This window comes from Andrographis paniculata, unplaced genomic scaffold, assembly GCF_009805555.1.
Source record: "Andrographis paniculata isolate CXL003 unplaced genomic scaffold, ASM980555v1 Contig59END, whole genome shotgun sequence".
Classification (NCBI taxonomy): domain Eukaryota; kingdom Viridiplantae; phylum Streptophyta; class Magnoliopsida; order Lamiales; family Acanthaceae; genus Andrographis; species Andrographis paniculata.
In genome coordinates this window covers 2,054,201-2,076,921 of record NW_026137594.1, presented here as the reverse complement: position 1 = coordinate 2,076,921, position 22,721 = coordinate 2,054,201, and the positions used below count along the sequence as shown (strand labels likewise).

At 26.3% G+C, this 22,721-nt stretch overlaps 2 protein-coding genes across 4 annotated transcripts; one reads left to right on the top strand and one right to left on the bottom strand.

The window, feature by feature from the left end:
• Window positions 1–189: 189 nt before the first annotated feature.
• On the bottom strand, window positions 190–7,410 carry LOC127258381 (MADS-box transcription factor 23-like). Of its 2 annotated transcripts, none has more exons than XM_051285195.1 (9): window positions 7,319–7,410; window positions 6,944–7,171; window positions 5,603–5,684; window positions 2,565–2,626; window positions 2,304–2,403; window positions 1,261–1,302; window positions 1,071–1,154; window positions 838–983; window positions 190–288 (listed from the first exon to the last, which is right to left on the bottom strand). In XM_051285195.1, exons 2-9 carry the CDS (start codon window positions 7,123–7,125, stop codon window positions 285–287), a joined length of 702 nt encoding a protein of 233 aa, XP_051141152.1. In that variant the 5' UTR covers window positions 7,126–7,171; window positions 7,319–7,410; the 3' UTR covers window positions 190–284. The 2 variants fall into 2 exon arrangements, with proteins under 2 accessions (XP_051141152.1, XP_051141153.1); XM_051285196.1 differs by having other exon boundaries at window positions 1,261–1,296.
• Window positions 7,411–15,370: 7,960 nt separating this feature from the next.
• LOC127258297 (protein C2-DOMAIN ABA-RELATED 3-like) lies at window positions 15,371–17,618 on the top strand. 2 transcript variants are annotated; one of them, XM_051285094.1, is made up of 3 exons: window positions 15,371–15,583; window positions 15,717–15,812; window positions 17,181–17,618. In XM_051285094.1, exons 1-3 carry the CDS (start codon window positions 15,473–15,475, stop codon window positions 17,487–17,489), a joined length of 516 nt encoding a protein of 171 aa, XP_051141051.1. In that variant the 5' UTR covers window positions 15,371–15,472; the 3' UTR covers window positions 17,490–17,618. The 2 variants fall into 2 exon arrangements, with proteins under 2 accessions (XP_051141051.1, XP_051141052.1); XM_051285095.1 differs by having other exon boundaries at window positions 15,436–15,583; window positions 15,676–15,812.
• The last annotated feature ends 5,103 nt before the right edge of the window (window positions 17,619–22,721 follow it).

Sequence of the window (22,721 nt, the reverse complement as noted above, 5' to 3'; positions counted from 1 at the left end):
CTTCATTTGCTTTATATTTTCCACACCACAAGCCGTTGCTGTTCATCTATATATATAAATTTGCAGTTCGATCGATCGATCCATCGGCAATCCGCCAATTGCGAAAGAATCGGAGCATTGCTGCAACATCAAGTAATTTTCTGGAAGATTCGAATACACAGAGAGGTAATTAATATACGAAAACCATTTCAATCCTTCAAATGCATTTGGATTCCATGCGAGCTGTGTTGGGGATTAATTGAACCCCCTATTTTGCTGATAATCCTTCCACTCAATTAGAATCGTTACCTGCAGAAGAATTAGGGATTTGTTTGCCCCACGTTCAATTATAGTGTTTCAGAGCAAGGAAATGATCTTATGGCTAAATTACACAAAACACACACACACGAAATTGCGCAAAACTTTGAAAATTGTCCTATCAAACTCCCTCGTGGTTTGACTTGCATGTGCCCGCAAATAAATTTTAGAACTTTTATTTTTAAACCTTAAAATTACAAATATATACATTATTCTTAACCTGAAACAGTAAGTATATTTAAAAATAATTATTTTTTCTGTGGTTTTAAAAATTGTTTTTTAATGTTTTGAGACTAAATACAAGAGAAATAAATATATTTATAAATTTAAACGTTTAAAAATTAGTAATATGAAATTCATTCACAATATGAGTGCTCAAACACAAACACAGTTAAATAAGTAAGGCCGAGGTGCTAGACCCAAAATTTATTAAACCATGAAATAATAATTTGACGCAGTTTTGAAAGAATTGAGGTTTTATATATATATATATATACATTTCTGTGTGTGATGTTAAGGTTGGGAAATTAATTTGATTACCTCGGTCTGGCTAACGGCGTTTGAATATCACGCGTTGCAGGCTGACTTAGCTGAAGCTGAACTGGTCCGTACAGTAGCTCAGAGTTGATTGCGAAACCGAAAGGGAGAAAGTCATTTTCGTTTACTGGATCGGTTGTGCCATAAGCCTGAGGAAAAAACAACAGAGCTCAGTGAAGGTAAGGATGAAATTCGATTGAACTATATAACCACAGTTTTCAGCAAAGCTATTTTACCTTTTTATACAATTCCATGTTTTCCTGTTCTATGTGCTTCACCTTCTTATACAGCTCAACATTTTCATGGTGGATGAGGTTTCCCTGAAACAAAAATTCAATCCCCAAATTGTTTCAACTGAAATATCCCCTGGCATCTGAATCATTTCATGAGATCCTAATTTTGTGTTTGATTTGCTAATAGGCATACCTTACGATTTAGCTCTTGGATCTCTTCGGTTAACACCTGCTCCTGCAAAAGTTAGAAACAATTAACAACCTGGAGCACAAATTTTGGTTCTGTTTCCCAAAATTAAAATGAAAGTTTAAAGCCGCCGGATCGTTAAAATAAAATAAGGAGGTATAGATTGACAAAAAATCTAAGTAATTTAATATGGATATAATCAAATTTAAATTTAAATCTAATACTGTAACAGAATATCAACTTGAATTTGCAAAGACAGATCAAAGATCACACAACGAGACAATCGTTATGTAAAAATCAGAAGCAGTACTCTCAATTAAATTAGAGTTACGAAACTGTAAAATAGGAAAATCTCTCACCAAAGCAAGAAAACATTTAACTGAAAAATACAAAACTCTCACCGGAGCTAAAAAATATGGAACATGAAACGCAAAACTCTCACCGGGGCCAAAAAAACACGGAAGCGGAAAATACGAACTCTCACAAGAATAAGTAAACATGGTACTGGAAAACATTAAACTCTCTCCAGATCCGGGAAAATATAGAACTCTCATCAGAGTCGGGAAAAAGACGAACTCTCAATGCAATCAGAAACAACGCTTTATACTAAATTATAAACAAACGATCAAAGCCCGAACTCGGACGCAAACTTGAAAAATAAATTTGACAGGAGAACTAATTGCAAGTGAATATCAAAATTCGAAAATCTTCGTTGACACCATAAAATAAAAATAAAAACAAAAGAATCTCAAATTTTGGAGATCTACATATACATTCCAGGTTGATTGTACCCGGAAAAACATGATAAGTAGACTACATCTACTTCAAAAGAAAAAAAAAAGGCTATGATACTACGTGAAAATATTTGATGAAAACTGAAAAATCTCATTATTATTGATCAGAGCCTTACATATACCTTACATATACACAATATAAAACAGATTTGATATACTCAAATCTAATTAATCTAACATACGAATAAGATCAAATATAAATCTAAAAATAAATATCTCAAATTTTTTATGAAGATGAGGATGATCATAGCCGACCTTTTTGGCACGAACGCCTCGCAAACTCATTTCAAGTTGATTTTCTAATTTCTGTAGATCTGTAACACCCAATCCATATAGTTCTTCCCCCATCAATATCCTGTCTTAAATTATGCATTCGTTAACTTTTAACTATATCAGAGTAGCAAAGCATTGATCATCTGTTGGTTCCAAGTAGATCAGCAACTCATGCATTTTTCTCATTTTTTCGATCTGTTTATGATGCAAACTCTTCCAATTTCACTGCAAAAATTACATTACCGATGATTTTCTTGTAAACTCTGCAGTTGCTGCCTCAATGCTGCTGCTTCCCTTTCCCAAAACTATCAACCACAATTGCAAGAAGGATCGATTAGGCTATTCAAAAAACTGCATTACATTTACAAACTAATAATTGCTAGCTAATCGAAAACTTGGATGATTTCTGAGTTGCACACACTCACTGATCTGATCTGATCAATCCAGCAACTCTAAAGTCTTACCTATAACCGATAATATCATCATTTAACCAATAACTGAACTGCATTTATATATATATATGGAATTGAATTTCGAGTGTATTCCAAAAGTGTTGTTAGATTAAGACGAACGAACTTATCTCTCAATGGAATTATTCTAAACACAGTTTGGTTCTCACCAGGTTTTTCTTCACATGTAGATACAGCCAATTTGAAATAACATAGATATGCCTAATTTGTGGAATAACTTGAGAAACCATACACTTGTGCTTGAGCTGCGACATAATTCCATTAAAAGATAGTTCGTTCCCCTTAGAACTAACACCAGTCTTGGAATGTGTTGGGATTTCATGTGATTTAGGGTTTTCATTCAAATCACAATTTGATGGATCATGCATTATATTTATCTCTAGGGCATGTTTATTATCTTTGATGAATTAGTTTTTATCTTATAAAATTATAACATAAGAACTAATTAATCCATAGTAAACATTACGTAGATGATAAATATTTCTCTTAGGGATATAGCCACAATGGTGTATTGTGTATCCAAAATTTTAAATACTGCATTTATATATACTTATACAAATAACAAGTTATGTAATGCCTCCTTTTGAAGTTTTATTTTATTTTCTTATGTGAAAGTAGTAGTAATATTTAATAAAAAACTATATGGGAGTCTTTGTTTGTGAGTTTTAATTTTTTAACAGTATAAAGTTGAATTTGAATATTTGATATAAATAGAGATTGATGTGATGTTTTGAATGTAAAATAAATGTACAGTAAAATATAGAAAAAAAAGAAAATTAATTGTTTGAGATGTATTTTTTTTTTAAAGAAAAAAAGAATCTGTAAAACCCACAAAAAAACACAACTTGTATATATATTTTTTATACTATAGTTTGATTGGATAATAAAAACTAAAAAAACAAATACTCCACATAAACCTATATGGAGGCGGCTAGCATAGTGCTGACCATCACCTCAATATGCTAATAAACAACACACGACATTACTATTAACAACACATCATTTATATTAATATAATACAGATAACAACATATGATATAGTCTCATACAACACCTACAATAATTTATTTAAGAGTATAACCTTGTTTGTTTAATACTTAGGCCTATTTTAATTTTTATTATATACAACATATAGCTATATATATATTATTTTTAAAGCGAACCAATTGAATAAAATTATATTTTGAATTACCATAAAATTAAGTGATAAGTATCAAACATAGCCTTAATGTATCTTTGACACTATAATTTCCTAATGTTGCACAGATTTTATTATGTAAAAAATATCACATCAATATTGGTGTGTTTGGTTTAGATTTCAAACTCAAATAATACTTGGTTCGAATTGTTTAATAGAAATATATTATTTTCTTTTATAAAATATCAAATTAAAATACTATTTAAATTAAAAGTTGAACCAAAATCAAATTAAAACAAAACAAAACACATATTTAAAATAAGTAAAATTGAAAAAAGAAAATTCCAAAGAGAATACAACGCCCAAGTTTTTTTTTATTTTATTTTTTTAAAAAATATATATTTAAAATATATTGCCATTTATATGACACAATATCAATTTTATTGTAATTTATATAGCCATATTTTGTTTATGTGAGTTACTACATCTTGTATTTTTCATCTTGAAATACATAGACAAAATAACCATATGAAGTTTCAAGATGAAAAAGCAAGATATGATTTACAATATCAAATATAGTCATACAAATTTAAAACTCAATGAATAATAATAATAATAATAATAATAATAATAATAATCAAGCATCTCTATATGACGACGGTCAGTATAGTAATAATATATGCGAGACAACATATTATTTATAAATCAACAACAAATATAAAATATAATTAACTGTACATCCTAATACTTTGTAAAACATAATGTATGTTATATTTTTATATATTATTTATAATATTTTCATGTGCTGCACTAACCAAAGCTATGTATATATATATAGCCATACTATAAGAACTTCCATAAGTTGTTTAACTTAGGCATTTATATTAGTAAACACTAAGTAGGAGCCACAATATGCATGCAACCATCATAGATAGAAACTCTATTTGTTCGGGGGTTTGGATTTTGAGTTGAGATTTGAATAGTAAAAATTTTGAATTTGAATAATTGTATGATGTAATATAAATAGGTGTTGATGTGATGTTTTGAATGTAAAATTGATTTTTAGTATAATATAAAAAAATAAAAAAATAGGTGTTTGATTTGATATTTTTTGAGATAAAAAATAGGATGAATGGTGTATTTAAAATTTAATCCCCCAAATAAACACACCCTAAAGAAATTGGTCAGAGTTGGGTTTCAAATATGAAAAAGTAAAAATTTGAATTAAGTGGTTGATTTGATATAAATAAACTTTTGACATAATAATATTTTGAATGTAAAGTTATTTTAAGTATAATATACAAGATAATATATTTGTATTTAATTTGATATTTTTTTTAAAAAAAAGGAATGTTCTTTTTTTTTATGTTATATATGAAAAATTATGTTGACAATATAATAAATACTAATATTTTATATTGAATTGTTGACTTTTTGTAAATAAATATAAATACATACTGTATTTTTGGTAACATTTATAGGAAATTATATGAGAAAAAAATAATAATGGGTAAGCAAACTCAAAATTCTCCCCCCTCCCCTCCAAAAAGCTGTTTTATACTACAAGAGATTAAATGGTAAAAAATTTAGAAAAAAAAAAAAAAAAAAATGTAAAGTCAACAAGCTCATCCGAATCAAATAGAAGTGAGACTTAAGTGTATATATATTCGCACCTTGATCTCAGATCCTGGATTATTAACTAGTTGATGATGTTCTTCTTTCACTCTTGAGTATCGCTCGACGACTGATTTCATGCTGACAATGGTGCAACAAAAACAACGCAAAAATTACAATTAGCTACAACATACATAATTGCATGAATGGAATCCAACTAATACACTCATAATTAGTCCCTTTTTTTTTGGACGAATCAAACAAAAGAAAATATTGAATCTCAACGGATCGTGGGTGTAAGGTCATGTTGCCGCTTACAAAAAATAAAAAAATCACCAAGTAAACACACTTAATACTGAAAAACACCACGGAATTTTGCTCAAATCTTTTGAATTTTATTTAGTTTTAGTTTTAGTTTATTAGTATTATTATTATTTTAAATGCATGCAACTATAGTGATTCTCAATAAAAACAAAAACATCTTCACCTACCAATTAATTCGTCAAATTATGGCCGAGTTTTCGATTCATTAGTGTCTATAAATCCATGCATGGCTACAAATATAGCACATGTAGATTGGTTCTTTATATAAGGTTCAATAATGATGCCTGAATTTAGACATTCTTTGTCACAGAATTACCATTAGGACTGCCATAGTGTAGAGATTAGTCTTCTTTTAAACTTTGCTTGAAATAAAAAGCATAAAAGATAACTTGGTTAGTACTGGTTATATAAGATTATTTTAATTTAAAAGCTATCTGAAAGTGATGACGAAAATAGATATAAATATAGGTCCTTTAAATGGTTATTATTTTCTTTTCTTAATCCTTTTGCTGTTTATTTTTGAATAAATAATCATTATCAAGATCGGGCAAAAATTAAAGGTTCCTTAAATTTGAGCATTCTTCATTATGAGGAAATAAAATTTTAGTACACAAAAAACTCACACAATCTTGATTTGAATGAAATTCTTGTCTTAAAAATCAATGTCAGCCACAATATCATTATCAGACCCTAAAATTTAAATCTAAAACATTTGAGTAGCGCCTTGTGCATCGATGATAAAAGGGTCTTTTTTTTTTTTTTTTTTTTTGACTTTTGATATATATATATATAGTGAGTTAGATATGATATTTTACAACTGAAAATAATACATTCTTACAGAAAATTACAAGAATAATATAGTAAAAAAAGTTGAAAAATAAATCATAAAATAAATATATCCTAAGTCCCTTTATTTTTCGGGGCCCAAGAGAAAAAAAAAAAAAACACATCGATGTATCCGAAGCTAGTCCACAACTTGCCTCAGATACAAATAGAAAACTAAAGCTCAAAAAATTCAGATCGCGAATTAACTATATATGCAAAAAAAAAAAAAAAAACACTTTGATAAGTCTAACCTCGAGCTCGAGTATTCATGGAGCTTCCCGGTGCTCGAAAATATGATAACTCCGACTTCGGCGTCGCAAAGAATGGCGAGCTCCTTGGCCTTCTTGAGCAGGCCATTTCTCCTCTTGGAAAAGGTCACTTGTCGGCTCGTCGAGTTGTTGATTCTTTGGATCACGATCTTTCCTCTTCCCATCTCGATCTTCTTCCCTCACAAGATTAATTTCTAGGGTTTCTCTATCCTGAAAAAAAAAAAAAAAAATCAAATTAAATTAAAATAATTAATTCAAAAACACACATACTATCAGATCTGATCCAATCAGATTGATCTCATCACAAAACCTCAATCAACCAAACCTAGAAAAATAGAAAAAAAAAAAAAAAGTTACTTCTGTTGAGCTTAGAAACCAAGTCTAAAATTTGATAGGTCGAACACACAAATATACATATATATATATGTATGTATGTATATATGTGTTGAGATGATAGAGGAGGAAAGGATGTTGAAGTCAAGGCCTTTCTTATATATTATACAATGAAGAAATTCACTGTACAAATGTTGATTCCCGAATTTGCCCCTGGAAAGGATGGCCACGAGATTAAGGTGGGGGCAAATATGTCATTCGATGGCGGGTAGTTCAGTGGCGCCGTCGCCGTATAATTTATCGACACGCGGGCAGACTGACGCTTTCCTTAATATTTCTATAATGGGAAATACTTTATTCCCATTTAAAGTAACGTTAAACCTTAAACTGACCACCAAAGTACTTTGTGCCATTTTTTCCCCCTATTTTTATGGCATTCTCACTTCTGTCGAGGATTTTTTATTTTTTTTATTTTTTTAAGACTTTATTTTAGTTAGTTTATCTTTTCACTGTAAGAGAAGATTTTATATTAATTACTATACATGAATTTTTTAATATCATTTTACGTTGGACAGTGAGGAAAATATGTTGAAATATGTGAAAACTATTATTGTTTAATTTGAGGTGAAATTTGTTGTTTAATTTGAGGTGAAATTTGTTGAACATGTAGCATGTTTTAGTAATCTCTTTAAATTTTTATTGGGTATAAGTAATACTTTCTCTGTCCAAATTCTATTTTCTTGAATCATATTTGCATAATTTTTTAGATAAGTATTTTTTTATTATTAATTGACAATTGTACTCTTTGTAGTAAGGTAAAGAAAGTAAGCATATTAGAATAAAAATAGTAAATGAATGAAAAGTAAAAAAGTAAAATTTTTATATAAAAAGTTATATGAGACAATAGTTATTGTACCTTTCAAATAAAAAAAAGTAAGATATTAGTTTGAAGAGTAAGGGAGTATGGATTTGTTCACCCAATCTACTTTGCTTGCTTACACGATTCTTAATATATATATTTATAACATTTATATTATATTATCTCATAAAAACAACAATTTTATTTTTTATATTAACGATATGATTATTCATATTTCACACACAAGAAAGTTTTTCAAACTAGAACACTAAACAAACAAAACTTAATACTATCTAATGTGTTCATTACATATATATATATATATATAGAGTAAATAAAAAAAATAATACTTCCTCCGTCCGGCTCTAAGGGTCATATTTACTCTTTGCGCGTTGATCTTTTGAATGTTAATTATCATATTAAAATGTAGTACAAATTAAGAAAATATTACAAAAATACTTGTATTAGTGTCTTATAATACTAATATAATGATATTTATAAAAAAATTATACAAATATAAGAATACTTTTAATGTTAAGTATGATAATGCAAAAGGTAAATATAATCCTTAGAGACGGACAAAAAAAAATACTAATTTGTTAGTTAAATAGACAATATAAAAATATTTCAATTTTTTTTTATTTATACTTTATATATAAATTAATTGCATGTTTATAATTTATTTACAAAAATTTAAAATATTTTAATATTAGTATGTACTTTTTTATTATAATAAAAAAATGATACACATATTTGGGTGAAAATAGTATAAATAATACATTGGATAAAAGATGAAATAGTTTGATGTGATATCTTGTGAGAATAAATTTCTATATGTTTAGAATGTTTTGAATTATTTTAAATTTGATTTTTTTTTAATAAATACAAAATTAATTGTTAATATGGTCTTTTAAGCGCAAATTAATTATTGTAAAATTAAATATTATATAATATTTTTTTGAATAAAAAATTGATACTAATTAATTTTTTTTAAGAAAGATAATAGACTCAAATAAGGGATTTGAAAATATCTGCTAAATAAATACAACATTCTAAGTATAAGATATATATTGAATATATAACTTTTAAAAGTGTTTTACTATATACACATATTATATATATATATATACATCGATAAAAAAAGTACTATAACATAACATAAGTACATAAATCTTTTATTTTAAAACTAAATTAGAGTCACACACGCGCCCACAAAGATATATAAAAAAAAAAAAAACATGTAAGTCACTTTTAATATAATTTATTTTTATAATTTTAAGATGAAAATAATTATGTTTTTTGTAATTCAAATTTATATTAATTCTCTTTTAAAAATAAAATAAAATATTACACTATGTATTTTTCTACTATAAAAGAAAAAAAATAACAATTATTACTCACTTTTATTAAAATTCATACTCGATCAAATGAACACATATTTGCACAAGAGATAGAGTATTAAATATAAAAAATACTATTAAAAAAAAAAAAAAAGCAATAGAAATGAGGGAACTAGGGATTAATTTGATTTTCAATTGGGATTGATAGTTGAGAGAGTAGACTATGCTCTCAAATAAATAATATATTTACATATATATTTTATAAACTATTTTTCATAAAACTAATTATGTATAGATATTTTATTTATTTATATTACTTATGGTTGGTGATATTTATACTAAAATATAAATTTTTAAAATTATTTTACTTATACGGTACTCCCTCCGTCCCATATAATTTGTTCCAATTTTCTATTTTCGTTCGTCCCGCATAACTTATCTTTTCTATTTGGAAATATAATTATGCACTTTAATTGCATTTTAAATTTTAAATTTTATAATTTTCTTAATTTTAATTAAACTATTTACTTATCTCAATCTTAATCTATAATTATTTTTACTAATACACTTCTTAATTACTTACTGATTATAGTTTACATAAATTCCCGTGTCTACAGTAATACACCTATATTACATGGGACGGAGGGAGTATATTTTTACCATAATTTAATCACAAACTAAACATTACTTCGTTAGATCGAACTTCCAAGTTATAACCAATAAAATTGTAGATTTGAAAATACATACATTCAAATGCATACATAGGTTAAAATAAATAAATAAATAATAATAATAATAATAATAATAATTAAAAAATATGGATATAGAGATAGATAGATAGGCCGTACGATCCACGCATGGAGACAGTGATTATAGTAGTTTATAGTAACTGTCTGCGAAGTCGTATTCCTATTGGTGGAAGCCACGTGATTAAGATTCGTAAACCAATAAGAATCTTTATTAATTATTAATTAATTAAAAGTGAGTGAGGGGTGGTTGGTTCCTCGTATTAAGGAATCCAATCAGATTGCACTTTCAGATAGAGACAGGTGTCAATCATCAGCCAAATCCAAAACTTACATAGGATTGGTGATTAAGTGCTCTTTGGTTTTCCAACTCGGTCACACCCATACACATACACATTTGGGCTTTTTCTTCAATGTACCCTCTTAACCTTTTGTTAAAATAATAAATTTAATCCCTTAAATTATTTTTTTAGTCTCGTATCTTACTTATTTATCATTTTAAAATTTTAAGTAAACCATGTCTGAAAATATAGACCGTAAGTAAATTTTTTTCGTTAAAATAGTCATTTGGTGCCAGACTCGTCACGCTGACCCGCTGTTACTGACACAGTTGACATGTCATTGCCACGTAAATGCCACCTTCAAAGGATCATTCTAGCGAAATTTTTTTACTTACAGAACTGATGTGACATCTACGTGACAATGACATGTCAGTCGCGTCAGCAACGGCGGGCGCCAGCATGGCGAGTCCGGCACCGGTGACCATTTTAGAGAAATTTTTTATTTATGAGACTATTTTCAGATATAGTCAACTTAGAGTTCTAGAAGGATAAAAGAAATTAGATACGAGGCTAAAAGAACAATTCAACCAAAATAAATTAATATTTAATACTTCATTCGTTTCACCTCACTATTGTTACTATTTTTATATGTGTAACTCTAAAATATCTATTTTTTATTTTAGAAAAGTATTCGCACCCTAACATTAAAATACCCCTTATATTTTGCCTATATGTGTGTGTGACGTGGGGTAATGGGAAAAGGCACGTGGAAGTGAATCAGGCAAATAGGATTTGCCCTTTTGGAATGGGAGAGGATGTTGCACCTCTACTTTCGCCATATATAAGCTCAAAATGTGTACTTACATGTGTATATATATATATATATATATATACACAGTTCGATTGAATTTATAATAATAATAATAACAACAACAACAAATGCTCCATAAATCTACAAATAATAGACATTTTTTACAATTTAGAACATTCACAAATAATAGATACATTTTCTTAATTAAAATACCAATAAAATATTCAATTGTTTTACATAAAAGTATCAAGATATCCATTTCAACAAATTTGTTTTATCAGATGTGAATCTCATAACATAATGATATTTTAATTATTTTTGGTCTGTTACATTTCTTTTGTACTAAAATATCACACTCTCTTTGTCTATTCCAAATATATATTTTGTCATACATGGTTTATTATGGTTTATCTAAGTGTGATTTATTTTGCTAATGTAATTTACAAGCCATTAACCACAATTTGATTGTCAAAATAGAAATTAATGAAAACTATAAAATATGTTAACAAGTAAATCATAGTAATTAATAAAGAATATGAATGATTTGTTCTTTCTTGATTTTAAATTGGAATTTATACTATCTACTCTGTATATTTATAATAAAATATACTCCATCCGTTCCAAAACTAAGTATTTATCTGCTTTTTGCACGTAGTTTTAGAAATATTAATATTATATTGGGATATAGTAGGAATAAAGTATAAATGACTAAAATAAACTTATTAGTATGTGTGATATAAAGGTAATGACATTTGTGTAATATATTGTAAGTTGTAAGGGTATTTGTAATGTTAGGTAGATAGTACAGTTACTAAAAAAAAAAAGAAATGAATACTTTGTTATGAGACGTATTAAAATGGAAAAATAGATATTTTGTTATGGGACGGAGGGAATAATATTTTTTCTCATAAAATATCACATAAAATACTATACATTTAAATAACATTTTTATTTCAAATCAATTTTAAACTACAACCAAACAAACCCGAAATAGTACAACAATTCCAACAATAATAAAATTAACATTAATGAGAGCATGTGTGGTTTGAGACAAGTGAATCTTCAAGATATTACTTGTTTGAATAAATTTACATTAAACTAGAGGTATATTCTGGGTTATTACATTACCAATATTGATTAACACTATATTTTAAATATAATAATGTTTTAGCAACACAAAAAAAAAAAATAAATAAAAAATAAAAAATAGTCAGAATACTAAAATAATCTATAGACTGATATTACTGTACAAACTGCATAAAAAATATTCACCAACAACACATGAAAAATAAGTCAATGACATTAATTTGCACAATATATGTTATAATTGATTGCAGTATAAAATTTATATGAACACAATACATATATAAACTAGAACATAGGACACATGCTAACAATTTATAAAATACATATTGTTTGTTCTACTTTCATAAAATTAAAATTAACATCTAATAACTATTTAAAATTGATAAAATAAAAAACAAATCCTAAAAAATAACATCAAATAAACGAACACTTATTTGTATTATATATAATTGATCTTCATTTCTAAATTACAAATCAATATAAGGCTGTTGATAAAAACTTCTTTGATGTAGCAAAAAAAAATTCAAAATTTCATAAATAACTTGTCTTCTTGGTTTTAATTATACAATATGTGTAAAATATTTTTTTGTTTTTTTTTTTTAAAAAAATTATATTTGATATTTATTTTTATTTAAAATATCACATTTATTCCAATCATTTTTTTTTTCAAAAAATAATAAAAATAATAATAAATCTAAAACACGTTAAAAGGATTAAATACACCTAGCTCCACCTACTATATATGTATATATATGTATATTTTATTTTTTTTTATTTTTTTTTTCTATTTCTATTAGACTAACTATACCTTAACACTTTTTATATATTAATATAAAAATACATAATATTGGTGAAATTCAAGCTGTAAAGGTAAGATATGTGCATCAATTCCACATAATTAAATATTGCTCCACTATCAATTATAAACTATAAGCATGTTTCTTGCCATTATTTTTCTTCTTTGCATATCAATAATAATAATAATAATTATTATTATTATTATTATTGTGCTTTCTATTGTGACAAACGGATTGATTTGTTATGGGCAACAAAATAAATAAATATGAATAATAATCAATAATGGGCTTAAGTACCTTCTATAGAGTGGCCCAATAACAAAGTGGACATGTAACATAATATTACTATTTTTGTCACTTCGGCTTTGTTTTTATGTAATTTTATCATTTGGTAAGAGATGAATATTGAAAAATCTATAAATTTATCACATTAATATTCATCATAATTATAAAATCCAAATCAAATCTATAAAGCCAAAGAACAATTTAATTCTCCAATTTATTTTAAATTCAAATTTAAACAAAATCTTCCCAAATCTAATTCTTGTCACACACCCAAAAGAAAAAACACGCCAAGGGTGTGTTTGTTTGGGGGGTTTGGATTTTGAGTTGGGATTTGAATAGTAAAAATTTTGAATTTGAATAGTTATATGATGTGATATAAATAGATGTTGATGTGATGTTTTGAATGTAAAATTAATTTTTAGTATAATATAAAAAATGAAAAATAGGTGTTTGATTTGATGTTTTTGAGGAAAAAAATTGGATGAATAGTAAAATTTTGTTAAAATTCTACAAACGAATACACCCCAAGTGACTATGAAGGGGTCAGTTTGGTAATGACATACTTCATCCGTCCACGTACAAAAAGTAAACATTTACTTTTGACACCGTATTTAAGAAATAATAGTATTTTAATTATAGTGGGTAGTTAAAAGTAGTGTAATAACATTTTTGCCCTTACTTTTTGGTGTAAAAGTAATGATGTGATGTAGATTAAGGGTATTTGTAGAAAAAAAATGAGGTATTTAATGAAATGTTTACTTTGTAATTGGACGTCCCAAAATAGAAATATGTATACTTTCTAACTGGACGGATGAAGTATTATTTTCGTCCGCATCTAGCGGTCATATTTACATTTTGCGTCATTACAGCTAATATTAAAATTATTTTTATATTTGTATATTTTTTTGTACAAATATTTATATTAATATTAAAAGACACTAATAAAAATATTTCTCTGATGTCTTCAAGCCGGCCAACATAGAATATACGATAGGCGAAGCAACCTCCTATTATATTTTGATATAATAATTAATATTCAAATATCAAAATACAAAAAAAATAAATAGGACTCTCAAAATATGGAGGTAATAACGTATATATCCTCTGTCCCTTAATAATATATTCATTTTTCTATTTTAATTTGTCCCTTAATAAAATATCAATTTCTTTTTTTTTTTTTAGTAATTATACCATGTACCTAGCATTACAAATATCCTTTTAATTTATAATATATTACACAAATATCATTGTTTTTATATCATAGAATACTAATAAAGACAGTTTAATTTTTTTATTTTTATTTTTACTATATTTTAATATAATACTAATATTTCTAAAATTTCATGACCGAGTGACTAATAACTACTCCCTCCGTCCCACATAATTTATTTTTATTTTTTATTTTGGTTCATTTCACATGACTTATCCTTTCCTTTTTTAAAAATATAATTATATATTTTAATTATATTTTAAATCCTATATTTTATAATTTTTTTAATTTTAATTAAATTATTAAATTATTTTAATTTTAATTTATAATTATTTTTATTAATATATTTTTTAATTATTTACTAATTATATTTTATTTAAATTCTTGTATTTATATTAACATTCTTAAGACGGAGGTTGCAATACATTAGGCAGCCGGCCTATGCTGTGGTGCATAAGTCAAACCAAACCAAACTTCCAGCGTTTCTAGAACATACTACTCCTATTACAACATTATTCCTTAAAGCAGCAAAAGCGCGTGGTATACACGCTCCTGCAAAGCGCGTGTCGAGACGCGCCTACTCGACCAGCCCGATCCCTTCGCTGTTAAGAATTGGCACACTCCAGCTGGACTTCCGAATTCTCCTCACTCCACCCCCAACCTGCAATACAAAAAAAAAAAATCTGCAATAGGAGACAATACAATTAATTTAATTTAATTTAATTTATTGATTCCTCTCCTCACCCCAAAATTAAATAAATAAATGGAAAACGTGGTGGGTCTGCTGAGGATAAAAATCATGAGAGGAATAAACCTTGCTGTAAGAGATACCTGGAGCAGCGATCCCTATGTCGTTCTCAGATTAGGCAAACAGGTTCGAGGTTTCGTCTTATTATTACATCTCCTCCTTCAATTCTTCCTATTTCTGATCTTAATTACTATTATTTATTTTCGATTTCTTCGAAGAAAGAAAGAAATTGATGATGGAAGGTTTTGTTGATTGTCAGAAAGTTCGGAGCGGTGTGGTGAGAAAGAATGTGAATCCAGAGTGGAACGAAGAACTCACTCTCACTGTTTCAGATCCAAATCTCCCCATCACACTGGTAATTAATTAATTATTTATTTAATTAATTAACGATCTTATTCTTTACGTATGCTGTATTTTCATTGTTTTTTCTTTTTAAAAAAATAAATTATATTAGTTTTTTATACATAGAATATCATACTATTTAAATATTAATTGTTTAATTTAAAAAATAATTGGAAAAAAATTAGGAATAAAAGAAAACATATTTGTTTTGGAGATACTAAAAAAAATTAAAGAAATAGGGATTTGTTTTTTTTGGAAAATCCCGTAAATATTATTATTAAAATTATATAATAAACTAATATTAATAAACATATATATTTTTTATTTATTTAAAAATAATTAATAATTTAACATAAAATATTATTTGTTGTATTATATAATTCTTCTTCGTAACTAACATATAAATATATTAATATAAAAATATAAAATATTCAAAAACACCTGAGATGTATTTTCGTGTGATTTTGTATGGTCATTTTATATTTAAATAATAATTAAATATGATATTTTATAATAAAAATAATATACTATTATAATAATTGTATAATAAACTTTTTTTCTAAAATAAAAGAATATTTGTGATATTTTTGTACAGAAAATAAAATTATCCTTAAATATGCTCTGAAATATTTTGAATTTCAAAGAAAAAGTAAAAAAGTATAATTAAAATGTATATTTGATTTAATGTAAATAAATATTATTGTAATTTAATATTTATAATAAAAAATAAAATAGTAAATATATAATCATTTATATCAGTTTTGATAATAACATTAGAAGTTATTCTAAAATATATGTAAATATAGCTTAATATTTCCTTCAACCCTTTTTTTTTTTTTGTTAGAGACACGCCATATTTTAGGTAGGGTAAGTTATTAAATTATTAATAATAAGTTAAGATAATATTTTATTAATTTTTTTTTTTATGTATGTAGTATTGTTGGTATTTTGAATATTTTTAGAATTATATTTCAATAAAATATATGCAATATGGAAATTTTATAAAATATAAATAAATAAAAAATATATTTATTTATTTATTTATCATTACCATAAATTAGTTTTATAAAAAAAAATGAGGAGTTTTAAATATAGATAAAAATATTTGTTAATTAAGGAGAAATAGAAATAATAGAATTTTGAGTGGATCCTACGAACAATATGTTAGAAGTTTTATTAAATTGATTTATATTTGTTAAGAATATTTAAAATTAATAAAATTACCAAAAATAAAAATAAATCATCTTTTATAAAACGTATTAAAAAAATAAAAAGGGATATCTGTTGCGAAAGGAATGAAGTATATATTTACATAATATTTAATAATATTATTTTTAATACTCTCTCCGATCTTACATATAAATTCGGCGTTTTGGCGCAGAAAGTTTACGACAAAGACACGTTCAGTCGAGATGACAAAATGGGTGACGCGGAATTCAGCATAAAAGAATTCGTGGAGGCGCAGAAGAAGGTCCCGGACCTGCTGGAGAATAAGCTCCCGAGCGGTATTGTAATAGAGAAGATTAAGCCCAACAGACACAACTCCAACTGCCAGCTGTCGGAAGAAAGCCCCATTTTGTGGTTAAATGGTAAATTAACCCAACATATGTTTCTAAGGCTTAGGAACGTCGAGTGTGGAGAAATCGAGCTCACCCTCAATTGGTTCCCAATTCCACACAACAAAATTTAAATATTTATATGTATCTATTTATTAGAAAATATAGTTTTATTGTAATTTTAGGTAAAATATAAAAAAAATAATAGATGCTGTATTTACTAAATTAGAAGATTAATATATTTTTTGAATGATTCAAGTGTCTCTGTTTGGAATTTTGGATTTTGGATTTTGGATTAAGATTTGAATATTAAAAAATTTGAATATGAATAATTGTATGATGCGGTATATATAAGTGTTGATGTGATCGTTTGAATGTAAAATTATTTTTTAGTATAATATAAAAAATAAAAAACAGGTGTTTGATTGATATTTTTTGGTGAAAAAAATTGAACAAATAGTAAAATTTGGGAAAATCCTCCAAATAAACACACCCTAAAAAATTTGTATTATCAAATTTTGAAAAATTATGTTTGAAAAAAAATAAAATGTTGGATATGATGTTGTATACTCTGTCCGTGCAATTTCTATTGTTCTAAAATATATTTGTACGATTTTTTAGGTGATTGTATTTAGAAATGCTTTAAAGCTTTAAATTTGGTGAAGATTATAAAAAAATTAGGGGTGAGCAAAATATTTGAAATCCAAAAATTCAATCTGAATCAAATCGAAATTTAAAATTTGGTTCGGATTTTTCGGATTTCCGGATTGGATCGGATTGAATTTTTAACAAATTTTGGATTTTCGGATCGGATCGGATCGGTATACCTAAAATCCGAACCAATCCGAAATCCAAAATATAACATTTTAATATATTTTTTTATTATATATATTTAATATTTTATTAGAAAATATTATATTTTAATATAAAAAACTCAAATTTATTAATTATATTTTAATATATTTAATTTTTATATATTTAATATTATAAAATAATAATAAAATATAACAGAAATTTAAAAATAAAAAATAATAATAAAAATATTTAGAATTTTGGATTTTTCGGTTTGGTTCGGATTTTTTAGTTCGGATTACGGATTTTCAGATTTCGGTTCGGTTCGGATTAGTTTTTTCAAAAATTTCGGATTTTCAGATCAGTTCGGATTTGACAAAATCCGAACCGAAAATCCGAATGCTCACCCCTAAAAAAAATTGAATATGATATTTCGAAAGTAAAACTGCATGTAATAAAGAACAATACGAAAATTTTAGGCACTAGATCGAATATATTTTGGTGCAATTCATTTGAAATTCTTATTTTTATTTAATTTTTAATATTTTAAAATAAACCAAAAATTTTAAAATACTTTTGAAAATATATTTTAAACAAACCTATGGACTTGAGGTAGTATTATTTTATATGACCCAAATTTTAATGTGTCCAAGAATGCAGTGTTAGCCCAGGTGTCTATGGGCCGTATAAGGTATTGTAGTAAGCCTGTTCGGCCCATGCCGAGCCAGTCGAGATCAGCACTATTTTTATTATATATTTATATTTTATCCACAAATTAAAAGTTCATTTTTTTATACTCCGTTGTAGTCCAATTATGTGCTCATTTGACCAGGTACAAAATTTTAAAAATGGATAAAATAAAAATTTTAATTTTTTAGAGTAAAAAAAAGTTTAAAAAAAATGATATTTTTCACTAAAAAATAAAACCGAGAATGAATTTAGATGACAACAAAATAAAAAAATAAATTTGAATGACATATGATATTTAATAATAGCTATATAAAAACTATGTATATATATAAATAAAAGATTGAAGCTAAACTTACATCTAAATACACTGGAGTGATGACAAAAGTGCATTGAAAGGACTCGCGTTGTAAAGTCCATCTACCTGAAATGTCTGATTTTGCATGGCTTACGGGCTGAGTTGTCACGGTTGGTATCAAAGCCAACTTGCAACAACCCATAGTTGTTGACGGGCCTAGCAGTTAAAGGATCCTTGGGGTGCAATTAAGACGTTACATTCTTAAGTGGACAGAAAGTAACACCCTTGAGTTAGGCCGATGCTAGGCCAACTCTCGTAAATGAGCCGGTGTCAGGCTATTCGAGATTGAATAGTATACTCGTGTCAACAATGTGCATATTCTTTTTCGAAAACCTTACTGAAATAACTCTAAAATTAAGCATGTTTTTTCTAAAATAATTTGAGGATATGTGACATCTTGGAAAGTCTTTTAGGATACGTTTGAGTGGGACAGAAGCGCCCTATAAGAATTTATAATGACATGTGGGATTAGTCTAATCCCGACACGTCCAGGCTTGCATGTTTGCAGGACGGAGTGTCACCCGTTACACATAATTAGTCAAAGCTGTCTATATCCCACTTGTAACTTTTAAACTCAGCGTCATTCTCTTCTATACTTTAAAATTTATGTATTAACCCTTTATTTCCAAAAACCTTTGATTTCTGCTTTTACTTTTACCAATTTAAAAAACCATCCCAAATGGCCCCTCAATTACAGAAATTGATCATAGACATTTTTTGATGTTCCACTTCTTCCATTTTGAGAATATTGGTGCTTCAAAATGGAAAAATCTTTAAAAGATTGTTCAAACATTCAATAGAAAAGTCATTGTCGATCTCATGTCATTTTGATGTCGTGTCTTGACAATACCTCCATGAATTTTATTTTATTTATTTATTTTTAAATAAACTAACTCCAACTTTGTTTATACAATACCCTTCACTCATTTGATACTATTCATTTTTCAAAAAACATCCCATCAAATATAATTTTTCTCTCATAAAACATCAAATCAAATATTAATATTTTATTTTTTTCAAAATTTCAAAATTTCAAAAACTTCAAAAAAAATCTTTATCTAAACAAAGCCCTCTCGAGATTGAATTTGGATCATAACTCTCATGCAAAGACACCAACGAACAACAATAGCAATTACCAAACTATTGAATTGGTGGTACGTGCTATCACTAATTTTATTTTAACAAAAAAAAATAATAGTAAATTATGATATAATAATTGTATTACGGCTAAAAAATTTATAGTACTTCGTTTAAAATTTGAAATGTCATTTCCAAAAAAGTTTAGTGAACAATAATTTTGAAATACTGCCGTACTTAAATAATTAAACCTAATACAAATAAAATACAAATTAATTTAGTTTTTCAAAATATAAATATATAAAACAATACTTACATTATTATTTTTCCTATATTATGAACAATATTTTTTTTATTAAAATTAATATTATTTTTTTAATATATTGCATTCTTAATATTAAAAAAATTTATATATCCATCTCTAGATGGAAGGTTAAGCCATTTCTAAATTATAAGAAAAAATTAATTAGACTTTTCAAATTATGAATGAATTATAAATATTTTTAACTTTTTAAAATTTAATTTCCAGTTCCAAACCTTGAATAATTGAACATACACTTAATTAACTCGAAAAATGGATCGGATGCTAACTCAATCAAATCAATATGGTGTTGATTTGATCAGTTCAGCATATCACATTAAAGTAATCAGTGTAGTGTATGTTGTGTTATAAGATATCATATGCTGAATTATAACATAATATGTTAGTATCGTAAAATATGTTATAAAATATATACTCTCTCCATCCCATAAATATAGTCTTAATTGGGTTGGACACGAGATTTAAAGAATATTGATATTATATAGGTAGTTGGTAAAAAGTATCGATAAATGACTTTTCTGTCCTTGTGAATGTATTAGTGTAAAAAGTAGTAACAATTGTGTAATAAAAATGAAAAAGTATGAATAGTTTTATGGTGATATAGTTATTTATGAAAACAAGACTATTGTTTTAGGACGGACAAAAATGGTAAACAAGACTATTATTGTATTGGGACGGAGCGAGTAATATATACTGGTTACCTGTGATATCCTGACCCAATAAAATTAGCACAATGTTGATTTGATTGGCTCAGCATCATACTTATTTGATTGGATCAACACCGAATCGCAGCATTCAAAAATATATTTAATGAGCAATGTGCCCCGACCACAACCTACGAGCGGCCAAGGGTAAGGGTGAGTAAATACTACCGTAGGTAAGCTGTTCAGACATTTAATTTGTTGGATTTTAATGTTTTATATATGGAATTGGCGATGTCTATGGTACCAAAGTTGTTGGTTGAATTAAAATCTCTTCTAAAATAGGCACTTTGCCAAACTACTTCACTCAGTTTTTCTGTGTAACTGTTAGATTTATTTAGGTTTGGAAGAAGAAGAAAGAATATACTTCATCTCTTAAATTTAGAATATTTGAATTTGATATGGAGATTAAAAAAATATATATAATTTATCAAAAATATGATAAAAGTAAAAATAATTGAGGGTATTTTTAAAAAAATTAGTTAGAAATTAAAAAATGATAAAGAAAAATAGAGTAATAAAAATAGTAATATTTGTTGTAAACGAGTATTTAATAAAATATAATAGTTAAATATTGATTTGCTGACTTTGCCAAAGTTAGTAATAAAAAGTAAGTGAGAGTAAATTTGGGAATTTTTTTTTTCTCTTTTCTTATCAAATTCAAACCGAAATTTTGAACCGTACCATAGTTTGGAAGAAAAAACAATTATGTAATTAGATATATATATTTTTAAATACTATTGATTAGTATTATCAAAACTCTTAAAAGATACTCTTTACCATTTTTTTTTATCGGAAAAATACTTTCTATGGTTTATAGTACATGTACGGCTTCGTTGACACAACACACTTTCATTCATTTGATACTATTTATTTTTCAGAAAATATCACATCAAATATATTTTTTTTTTCACAAAAATATCAAATCAAATACTAACTTTTTAATTTTTCAAAATTTTCAAATTTCCAAAAACCTCTGTCCAAACAAAGCAGTATATTCAAATCAATCGAACTTTACTATAGTAATCATTAACACAAATAATGATAATAATAAATAATAATAATAATAATAATAATAATAATAACAACAAAAAACCGACCAGGGTTTCGCGAAAGTACAGAATTCCAAGTAAACACGCGCCCACAGGCCCTAATTGACAACCAAAGCATTCGACATCGTCAATCTGCTAAACGCTACGACAAATTGTATACGTGGCTTTCTTCAATAAATCTCTCCAATTTAGATTATGCATTTCCTAAAAAATAAAAATAAAAATTACAGGGGAAGGTTACAACTGATTTTTTTAAATTAAAATATAGAAACAATGCGTACTTTTATTATATACAATACGTGTTGTTTATTCATAATTACAATGTGTACTTCGTGAAACTATATCACGTGCTAAAATTAAATATTGTATGTATTGTA

Bases quoted from the DNA above. Each gene is read 5' to 3' on its own strand.
- LOC127258381 (XM_051285195.1), bottom strand. From the start codon at position 7,125: ATGGGAAGAGGAAAGATCGTGATCCAAAGAATCAACAACTCGACGAGC. The intron at 5,685-6,943 runs GTTAGACTTATC...CACCATTGTCAG, and splicing joins CATGAATACTCGAGCTCGAG to CATGAAATCAGTCGTCGAGC. The intron at 1,155-1,260 runs GTATGCCTATTA...TTTTTGTTTCAG, and splicing joins TCCAAGAGCTAAATCGTAAG to GGAAACCTCATCCACCATGA.
- LOC127258297 (XM_051285094.1), top strand. From the start codon at position 15,473: ATGGAAAACGTGGTGGGTCTGCTGAGGATAAAAATCATGAGAGGAATA. The intron at 15,584-15,716 runs GTTCGAGGTTTC...GTTGATTGTCAG, and splicing joins TTCTCAGATTAGGCAAACAG to AAAGTTCGGAGCGGTGTGGT. The intron at 15,813-17,180 runs GTAATTAATTAA...GTTTTGGCGCAG, and splicing joins CAAATCTCCCCATCACACTG to AAAGTTTACGACAAAGACAC.